Raw genomic sequence first — 11328 nt, forward strand, 5'->3', positions numbered from 1 at the left:
GCAGACAGGAAAGTGCTGCAGAGGTTGACCAATTCGGCTCAGAAAATCACCGGCTCCCCCCTGCCCCGCCTAGAGGACATCGCCAGTCCTCGCTACACGGTTTAGTGCCAAACAAATGATCAAGGTCTCCCCCCAAACCAACCACCACCTGTTCCTACTGCTACCGTCAGGCAGGCGGTACAGAACACACAACGCACCAACAGACTGAAAAACAGTTTTTTCCCCAGAGCAGTCAACCTCCTAAACAAAATATGAACCCTACAAAGAAAAAAAAAATACTAACTGTATACCATCCATGTTCCAAATAATGGTTATGTGCAATACATGTATGTAGGTATGTACAGTACAAACCCAAAGTTTGGACACAGCTTCTCATTCAAATGAATGAGATTTTTTGGTCTGTCCTGTATATATGTATATATCCATAGTTTTATGTATATTACATATACATATATGTACATATACATATATGTATATTACATATATGTATATTTAATAACCTTAAACTAAACCTGCTCCAGACCAGGTTATGTTCAGAGCTTGAGTTGCTATGGCAACTTGACATACCCTGAAACATACCTCCATTTTTTGAACCGAAAGCACAGGTTATCCGCTTCCTTAGCCTCAAACGTACCGTGGTAACTAGCATAACCTGCTTTCTGGAATACCCCCCTGGATTATCGTTGTGACAAGGTTCTTGTGTAACAATGATATTTAAGGATTTCTGATTCTGATTCAGATCTCCAGCTTTTTTAGGATCCCTGTTGAACATAAAGTTAAGAAACACAATATAACCCGATTCGCGTGTCAAATCCGCTTTGGCTGTCTCTCCTTTGCGGCGCAGCGAATTCGCTTTTAAAAAAAAATGTGTTCATAGCTCGACGCCCAGCCACATGTGGGATGAGCAACTGGAGAAAGAGAGTGATGGTTAAGAATCCACAGAACATATGAAGACTGGACCAACTCTCCAGCATCCTTACAGAGGTGAGGCTGTGGCCCGGAGTTCAGTTACCGGAAAAGCCGGAAAAGCACAAGAAGGCACCAGAGAAAACCTCATCTTGCTGTGGAAGTAAATCTTCTAAACGACAAAAGGGAGTGAAGAAGACGAATGGATGGTAACTTAAACCAGCAATGATGCTGACTTAGTCTTTCCTTCTAAATCAAAGCTAATGAAGAGTGTACATCTGCCCCTGTGCAAAATGCTTACTCAGCACCTCATCAACTTTCTTATAAGCATATAAATAGACAAACAACAGCATGTAGAAGAATGTGCTGCTTTACAGATATGACATTTACTAAACAACTATGGAGCCATGCTTTTTAAGTTAAAGCCAATAAAACGACCTATTTGTCACTGCTTTGGGATGATCCATCTGCTAACCGTTCATTCCAGGATTTAGACTGATACGTTGGAACTATTTCTTCGAATGGCGGCAGAGAATTAATGTTGTCTGTTCCACTGAGCCTGTTTTCCCCACAGCTGGGCCGTGGAACCGGTTTTTGCCTGTATTTATCATGCTGCTATATCTGTCCCTCTCATGCAGCCAGACAGCGATTCAGGACATGCATGGAGTCCACAACAGCTCTTCATCATCCAAAAAGACATTTGAAAACTGTGGGTTTGTTCAGCAGTGTGGGTTTAGGAAAAAGATTATTCCTGGAGGAAGAAGCAGGCACGGTAGGACATACAGTTTAGCTACTGTTTACTAGGGATGTAACGGTACACGTAGTTATACCGAACCGTTTCAGTGCGGCAATTTTGGTTCGGTTCACTTTTCCTTTTTTTATGTTGTTGTTGTTGTCCCCCCCCAAACGTATTAACTTAGCGCCAAGGCGGAACTAATGTTAACCGTGGGTTTCCGCCGAGACGCTATGTTGTGGAATGAGGGTGCTGAAGCATGTGTCTGATAATGAGTTGGTGTCTGCGTGCGTGCAGGACGGGGGGGCAGGACGGGGGGGGGGGGGGGGGGGGGGCAGAGCGCACCGCGCAACAGCGTGTGTGTGAGCGCACTCAGGGTGTGTTGCTCAGTTTGTCAGAACAGTAATAAAAAATGTTAGTCTCCTCCAAAAGAACGGAGACTGGTTCTTATATTAACCCGCTCTGGAGGCTCTGAGGGTCCTGAACGGGGAAGTGGACCCCCGAAGGAAGATCCGCCTTGGACCCTGGAGAGGATCTCCTCTGCGTTTTCCGACCACGGTCAGAAACGTCATTGCAGTTCAGGTTCAACAGCTATTAGGTGAGGGAGGTGACCGTGAGCATGTCAACAGTATCAGCATGGCTGACGCAGACGTGAGGCCAGAGGTGAGGACCCCCCCCCCCCCCCCCCCCCCCCCATCTCCCTACGCTCTCCTGTGTGGGAACACTTTGGCTTTGTTGTCACCATCCATGAAGGAAAAAGACTGTTGGATAAGTTGAATGCTGTGTGTCGACATTGTTACACAAAGAAAAGCTTATGCAACAGTAACACATCTGATCTGTTAACGCACTTAGAACGGCATCACCCGACTGTAACAGTTAGGTCTACAAGATTATAAGATTATTTAACCAAAGCTTTGGGTTCCTGACAGATAATAGTTGTATTATTTTATTTAGCAGATCACCTACATGGGTCAATTTTATTTATTGTTATATAAAACCAATAAATGCATTTTGCAATAAATTTTTTCTGCCTTTTTGTACCGAAAAAATGGCAGCAAAAACGACACTCAGAAATAATCAATATAATATAACATCAAAAAAGGACATCAGCAAATTCTGAATTGAAATTTTATTGTACCGTTACACCCCCACTGTTTACTGTGAAGCAGATTGAGTACAAATCACTGTCTGCATGTGCCTCTTTGGTCTCTGTGCTTAATCATGTTTCAGTAACTAAATGAGACGTTTTCCTGCTGACGGCTGCAGCTTTTAGAAAAAGACAATCACAGTTTTGCTGTTTCTTGAGGACGGCTCAATCAGGTTTTGTTGGGCCTGATCCAATATCCCAGTCATTTAATGGATTGGATTTTCCGGTGCTTTTCCAGACGCTAACAGTGTGTTTCCGTTATCCCTTTACTCCTCATTCATACTTGGTGGTGGTAAGCCACTGATGCACAGCTGCCAGTATGCGGCCCCTCTGGCATTCATGCACATTCACACACCAGTGCAGCCACGCGGGAGGAAAAGCGGGGTTCGAACCGCCAGCTCTTCCATCTTTGGCCAACCCGCTAAACATGTTGCCCATGTTATTTTGAGAATCTGCCGATACAAGGTCCAATCCGATACTTTTGAATGACGTTGAAAAAAAAACAAATCTAATAAACAGATCCCGTTTTTTTTCCCTGTTTTTATTTTATCAACATCCTTTTATCATGTAACCCGTACACAGAGCACTTCTGTGAAAAAGTAGCTTCAGCAATCAGGTAAAAATGGTGCAACTAGTATAAATAATTAGATTATTGGTCATGTGAGAAAGTTCGATGACTTTAGTATCTTTAAAACTATAGAACTTTTTTTATCAGACGTGATTCCTATATTCATTAAAAATTCTTAACAATCGATGATGACATTCTTTCAAAAGTGTTTTTGTCACAGAAAGATGATGACAAATATTCATGACTAGCTCATATCAATAGAACCATTTATTACTTTCGGTTTGATTTTTTGGAGAATATTGGTTTCTGTATTTTAACCTCTTCAGACCTGGCATCCACATGCGTGGACATCACATTTTGAGTTTTCTTACCACAGTAGTTCATTCTGCTTAACTGGATCCCTGAGAACAGAATTTAAAAAAAGTCTTAAGGGGTTAAATCCTCATTTCCTGAAGCTGCAGCGTCTCTGTCTGTCTGTCGGCAGCAGGAGAGCGCCGTTCTCCTTAAAAAGAAACAAAACGAAAACCTGATCTTTTTTCTGTTTAAAGGTCTTTTTAGTTCATTCTTTGCGTTAAGACGACCCAATAGAGACACTTGCTGTCAGTTCAAAACATTTTTTAAAGTTATTGATCCTGCTTTAATGACCTGATTTTGGCCCCTCCTGCTCAAACCAGCGCCGCAGTACATTGTGGTGATCTGTCCATGAGATGCAGACTTCTAGTAAAGCAGGGGTCAGGAACCTATGGCTCGCGAGCCATATATGGCTCTTTTGATGGTCACATGTGGCTCGCAGACAAATCTTTAATTATACTTTTTTTTCATTAGACCAGTCCTTCTCGGGCGCGATGCGATGCCAGAGGCGCGCAGTAGTATCGGTGCTTGGGGAGAAAAATCTACGCCAGCATTATCAGTTTACTATTATCTATTATTTCACAGAGTTTGTACCAGCCGGAAACCTGTGAATTGCCGTGTCTAAAACTGCGCGCTCCCGTCTCTGAGAAAGAGCGCACAGTTGCGGAGATGGGATGTGTGAGGGAGAAAGCAGAGGGTGGGGGTGGGGGGACAGGCAGCAGGTGAACCGCGCAGGGATTGTAAAAACGTAAAACCCGCTGCCCGTCACTCACTGAAGCGTGTGTGTGTGTGTTTGGTTCCAGGTCTGCATGTGTGCAGTCTTTCTCACATCTACAAAATATTCATACTAACCTAAGATCACGTTTAAAGTCTCAACGCCTGCGTGAAGCAGAAACTCACCACGTATCAACCAGACTAGACCATCAGCAAAACTACCACGAGAAATACTCATCATTTATTAGCAACAGCATAACAATGTTATTAAAAAGAATCCACAGACTTATTGTACTTTATAAATGTTGAAATTACATCAAATGCACAAATTCACTTGTATATTTAGTTTTAAACATATTGTCGCGGACTGAGTTGGATGGCTGTTGGGCCGCGTTAAAAGTTCTGGAGTTCAATGAACGCATCAAGCAGAGAACTGATTGGCTCTCAGTTCTGTCGCTCAGCCTGTTGTTAGGTAGTTTGGACCAATGGGGTTCAGCTATGGGCCGAATAAGGGAAATGGGAGCAGGGGAATATAAAGTTGGTAGAAGCGCTCTCGTCTCGGCGGGAGAGATTCAGGAGTTGCTGAATTAATTGTGCGGCGTTTGTTGCGGTCTACAGTAACCAGAATAAAGAACCTTAAAAGAGGTTAAGTCTCCATGCCTCAGTGTGGGAAAGGGACACTACATTATTGTATGGCTCTTTCGAAATTACATTTAAAAATATGTAGCGTCTACGGCTCTCTCGGCCAAAAAGGTTCCCGACCCCTGTAGTAGAGTATTTGTCTGGAATAATAAGTTTGAAATATAAAACACTGATCATGATTGCAATGAATTAAATGTCTGATCCCTGATTGGGCTACAACATCCGATTTTGATTGAGTGTGCAACCATGTGATCGGGCACGATTGTTTTCAGCAGACTCCTGGCTTGTTTAAACACAAGTGATGTGTTGAGGGCGTGATCAGTGGGTGGAGTCAAAAAATTAACATGGAGGAGAAGCTGATTAATACAGTTTTTCCTCCTATACTTTTGTGGGAAAAAGGGGTAGCTGTAGCTCCTCCCACCCCTGAAAGCACCTTACTTTTAGAAACGCGAACAGCAGCGAATTTGAATTCCGACTTGTTGGTGTCTGTGTCGAAAATGGCTTTTCTGTGATGTGAGAAATGAACGAGGACACCATAACCTTTGCTGAACAACTACAGCGCCACTATATACGAGCAAACAGCTTCATGCAGGTGGAGATCAGACTCACGCAATCTTTTAATCACAAGACAATGTGCAGAAACAACAAGACACCAGGAGCGTTTCCACCACCAGCTGAGCCTCACACTTACCGATAGTGATTTGACTGACGCAGCTATAAAAGGTTCCTGAGGAGATGTGGCTGCTGCTGCTGGGTTCATGGTCTGTGAGAAGCAAAGATACATGAACAATCAATGTCCCTTCGTAACAATCATGAACATATTAGAACATACTTCTGCAGATATAACAAAAAACATATATATGGAAGGATATTTTCATCGGTTTCAAATGTGTGTGAAAAGCTTCTGGACCAAATGCTGCAGCAGGTGGATGGAGAAAAGTACAACTTAAAGACCCACTCTGGTCAGAATGGTGTTTTGAACACATTTTCTGGGGATTGAGGACATATATGAAGAGAACTATGCTTCAAACTGCATTACTGAGTATTTCTTCATTCCAATTTCTGGGAATAAGGAGCAGTTGGAAAAAGAACTATTTGTGATGTAGAAAATACGCTGGGCGGGCCGCAAGGACCAATAGTCCCGCCCACAACTCAGAGGGGAATTTCTATTGAACTCCTGCCGCTCTGCTGAAGCAATGTCCAGAAAAAAGCAAAAAGGTTTTTCGATTTTGGCTAAAAACTGCATCATCATAACTAAAAGACCGCTTTGAAAATAGATCCAAAGTGGGATCTGAAATGTTCAGGCTGAAGCCAAAGTGAGGAACAAAAAAAAAGAAAATCAAAAAGAAACTTTAACCCTGCAAGATCTGATGGTCTGGAGGCATCAGAGTTTAGTTTTTCCATACCAACTGTTAGTCTACTTAGGCCAGGGGTCGGCAACATTTACCCACTCAAAGAGCCAATTGGATCAGTTTCTCACAGAAATGAAAGCACAGGGAGCCGCAACACTAGGGGTGTCAGAAAAAAATCGTTTCCCTGGTATATCGCGACAGTTCAATTGGCGATACTTGTATTGATTCAAAATGCTGTCAGGATATTTATTGAAGTATTTCTTTGTTTCTTTTGATCTTTTGTCCATTTTCCACAACCTTGAATATACTTTTCTGTCTTTGTTGCGGGCTCTAAGCCCCGCCCCCACCTTTCTACCTGTTCACATCCTCTGCAGCTCCAAGTTGTTTTCCCCCCTTGTGCAACCCCCCCCTCGGCACAGACAACATACGGTCATCATAGCAGCAAGTGGACAGGATAGCAGAGGTGCCCTAACGTAAATGTCATTAAACTTACGCGGAAATAGATTGTTCTTTCTTTTTCTTTTTTTTCATGTGTCCTCCTCCCCGCTCGCACCACCCAACGGTGTTAAAGCCACCACAACAATCTTAGAACCTGATCGTTATTTTACGAAACCACAGAGAGCTGCAGCACAGGCATAACAGAGCCGCATGCGGCTCCGGAGCCGCCGGTTGCCGACCCCTGGGTTAGACGCATCCTTTAGCATAATGAGATCATGATTAGGGTTGGGCCGATGGACGATATCATCGTCCATCGTGATGGGTGACTGACATCCCGATGGAGAGACCACCATCGTGATGCCACGCCCCCGCCACGTTGCGCGTCGACACCATAAGCCGCGGTTACATGTACAAAATATCCTGATGGGATCAATGGTCGGATTAGAATCCAACCGTGTAGATGGGCCCAGAAAAATGTTTTCAGAATGTAAAAACGTTCACTAAGGTCACAATTTCGGTCGGAATAACTCATTCGCACATGCGCAGTTTGAAAACCGGAAGAGGATACAACTTCCCCCGAGCGGCTTTTTTTCCAAACTTTATTGAATATAACAATTCAATACAAAACGATAACAGCGCCGAGCGGCTATATATATTGACATGTCAGCTCGGTAAAATACGAGATGATCTTCTAAACGTGCTTTTAATAATGTTACGGTTATTATGAAACACCTGTTCGCTCATCATTTGAATTTTAATCCGTGTGGTCAGTGCTTTTTCTGAACGTAGCCAGGATTAGCAGTATGCTAACACGGGCTAACAACATTAGCTTTGGGTGGCGCTGCATGCTGTGAATAACATCAGCCTTTATTTAGTCGGGACACGACTGGAAACACAAATCCACGTGATTGTTTGAATGTTTTCTAAGGACTGAGCGACATTTCTGCTTTGATGCTTAAACCGCTGTGTGTCTGCTGACGATCTGAGCAGTGCTCAGACACACTTTTAGACCCGGTTCTGAGTTTGATAGCTCGTCCCCCTAGAGCTGCGGGACGGATCGCAGTCTTAAATCTCCCACACATACCGCTCATGTACCCCCCCCATCAAACACAGAGCTGTAAATCCGCACTCCGCCGGTCCACTCCGCCAGTTAAGTGCGGGAGCGGACTACTTCTTTTCTATCTTGCTTGTTACTTTTTCTGTTAAAGTCACTTCCCTCAGTTTATACTGGATCATCGCGGATTAACCATGAAAAAATGAAAAAAGCAAAATAACGAATAGCAGTTATATAAGAACGAAAAATGCAAAAATACCCCCCCCCCCCCCCTGACGATTTCATCGTCCATCCCGATGGTTGACAGCAAACATCGTCAACGGCCAATTTAGGGGACATCGCCCAACCCTAATCATGATTATAACTATTATATATTTATTTTACACTTTGGTGCTTAGAAAAATAAACTACAAAAAGACAAGTATTTTAGGATTGGAACGTTTTTACTGAACAATAAATGGCCATTTCTGTTCTAAACTAAAGAAAAACATATCTTTATGATTTGTTTGTTGATTTATAAAGCTGTAGGGGCAGCAACCTTTACAGGTGGATACAGGCTGTCAAAAGATAGGCAAACCTGGACGTGGCACAAAATCTATTAAGGTCGTGTGCACTTTTTTTCCCCTAAGGTATGCTACGAGCAACAGGTCGTAGTGAGCATTAAACAGCACGTGAGGGTAAAAATAAGGGGGAAGTAGGTGAGACGCAGAAGTTTCATACAAATGTTTCATTTTTTGGAACGAGCCTCAAGGGAAAAACACCTGCGTTCCTCTTAAGATACGGCTGCTAATCTTTGCGCCCCTCCACGGGCCCAGACAACCTAAAAACTCACAGCCCCTGTGCAGGTCAGGCCCCCATTTGGGTGCATGAGACTGAGGCTTAAAGGGCCTATATCATGCTGTTCTTAAGCCTTTCAGAGTAAACTACATCCATATATTTGATCATATATTAGCTTTACCACACTAAAGGACCATTTTTTTAATGCAATATGAGTTATTTTTACAGCTCTTTTCATACCAGGAGGTAAGAAGAATTGATCTCAGAGGCTCCGCCTTTCCCTCCTTGTGGGCGCCGCCCATTTTATGGCGTCATCCTAGAGCCGGCCTCGGCAGCGTGTCTGCGTTTCGCCCACGAAAACAAACATCATCCAAACTTTTGCAAAGACGGATGTGCATATATATATATGTATATAAAAAAGTTTAGCCGATGACGGCTAGCTCCACGGAGAAAGTGGGTGTGTCTGTTAGCCTGGGGGCGGAGCTGGCACAGCAGACTCTTCCTGGAAGGGGCGGTTCCCACTTTATGATGTCACAATGTGAGGACCCGCTTGTTTTCATGAATTGGTGCTCAAAGCTCAGCTTTTTAAAGGAATGCTGAGAAATGCGTGAATGGATCAAAATCCCACTCTGGGGTTTTTAATCATGAAGAACGAACATCATAAAACACTTAATAGCTCAAAAAAAGTTGATTTTGCATGATATAGGCCCTTTAAAAATAGTTTCTTTATTTTAAAAAGGGGTAAAAATATGCAATGTTTTGTCTTAATTTGGCAAATGTTCCATCCATATGATTTAAGTATCTATGGTATTTTCCTTTTTGTCCAGGTCAGTTGAAACTACTTTGAAACTCGTGAACGGCATGAAGCTCTAAGCGGAAAATGAAATTCAGCAGAGAAAGAAGTTTGGGTTTGAACTCCTAAACGTAACTTTGAATAAAAACAGGCCTTTTTAATGCAGGTCCCCTGATGTTTTCAAAGTTTTTCAAAGTCTTTCTCCCAGCTGTTCTTCCTCTCTGCAAACAAAAGCAGCAGCAGCAGCAACATGATCTCATTTTGCCCTCATGTCTGGACATCTGCAGGTTTGATTTATTTCCTGAATTACTGAGGGTCAGCAGGTGAACTTATCAGCTCCAGAGCAGCATGCATATTCTGTTGAATGAAAATGATTGAACACCCCCGGAACCCTTAAACAAAGCCCCTCTGCTTGTATTTCTGACTTCATTAAATTTGCAGTGAAATGATCCCAAAGAAAAAGAAGATTATTTATCTAGAGTTTGCTCATCAGCTGGAGTTGTGGTTACCTTTCCTCCTCCTAGTTACAGTTCATTTGGGGCTTGCTTTTGCATCAGCTGCAGTGTCTTTACCTGCTGATCCGGAGGAGAGGCGCGTCCCGCTGCAGCGGCGCGGGCTCTCCGCCGGGCAGACCCGCAGACCCTCATCCAGACACTGCAGGCCGAGCAGCTTCGTCTCCGGGTTTTCTTCCAGGCTGCTGCAGCTCCCGGCCTCCTTCGCCATGTGGACCATGACAGCCGCTGCCTCATGATCCCGCATCCTCGCCCACCTCTTCCTCCTCCTCCTCCTCACCTGCACATGTGGCCCTGGCGCGCGCCGGGACGCTCCACAATCCTGTTAGCTCCTCCCACCGCGCACGCGAGTTCTGAGGGTGTACTGTATGGCAAGCGGAAAGAAACAAAATGTGTCAGGAGCTATGGCAAGCTGTTAGAACCAAAAAACAACATGAGCCACGCGGTGAGCAGGGACAGACCCAGCCAGCCCCTGTTGGGGGTGCAGACAGAATATCAGGGGGGCAGGTTTGGGCACACTAAGAGATTGGGGTGTGAAATCCTTCCAAACCCCTAAAATGCACAAAAACTGTGCTATAATGATTGTCTCCTGTGATCCACTTGACTTTTCTTCAAGGTTTTATGTAGGATGCCATTCCTGACACTACCCTCTGCATTTACCCCGGCTTGGGACAGGCACAAATGTGACACTGGCTTCTGCCCTGTTTAGCCTATATATTTGAATGTATTTATTTTTTGAGTGAGCGAGTGTTTTTTAGTTACGTCTATTTATTTATCTAAAGCCTGTCTGTCTGTCCATCTCTGTTCTGTCTTTTGTTTTGTTTAGCATCTTACTTATTTCTATATTACATACTTTGTGTCACTTTTATTTATTTCTTTATTTCTAAGTTTGGTTTAGCTTCTTTTTCTTTTTTATTTATTTTGATGTATTTTTTGTCACTTTTTTACTTACATATTTTAAAGTTTTCCATCTATTTAGTTACTTATCCTGTTGAGTTTTTTTTTTTTGTCTTTTATGTCTTTTTTATGTCACTTTAGTTTATTTTGTTCTGAACACACAGCATGGCTTATCTCAGTCATCCCAGCATTGTTGTTCTTTTTGAGCAAACGTCCTAACAAATGAGTCCACAGCCAGGTTTCTTGTTCTGGCCATCTCACGAGCTGTTTTGGTTTTTCTTTCATGCAGCATGGTGCAGCAGAAGGGGCAAGAACTTCAGACAAAGAGAAAGAGCTTTCACATATGCAGATGATACACCAATCACAATGGAGGTCACATCCATACAATGGAAATGAGGAAATGCATTCTTATACCCATGTAGATATTTGCAAACAGTGGCGAGG

The 11328-nt window shown here is 43.3% G+C and overlaps 1 protein-coding gene across 3 annotated transcripts in view; it reads right to left on the bottom strand.

Annotated features, from left to right (window-relative positions):
* Positions 1-10319, bottom strand: part of LOC101168426 (anoctamin-4-like) — a 106725-nt gene extending 96406 nt beyond the window's left edge. Inside the window, exons 1-2 of one of the 3 annotated variants that reach the window (XM_023952311.1) lie at positions 10048-10319; positions 5753-5824 (exon numbers count right to left, since the gene is read on the bottom strand). In XM_023952311.1, coding sequence (XP_023808079.1) covers positions 5753-5824; positions 10048-10234 — 259 coding nt within the window. In that variant the 5' untranslated portion in view covers positions 10235-10319. The remainder of the gene's footprint in view (positions 1-5752; positions 5825-10047) is intronic. The other 2 variants (XM_023952309.1, XM_023952310.1) reach the window with 2 other exon arrangements.
* Positions 10320-11328: the final 1009 nt, after the last annotated feature.

The sequence above is a fragment of the Oryzias latipes genome, chromosome 23 (assembly GCF_002234675.1).
Source record: "Oryzias latipes chromosome 23, ASM223467v1".
Taxonomy (NCBI): domain Eukaryota; kingdom Metazoa; phylum Chordata; class Actinopteri; order Beloniformes; family Adrianichthyidae; genus Oryzias; species Oryzias latipes.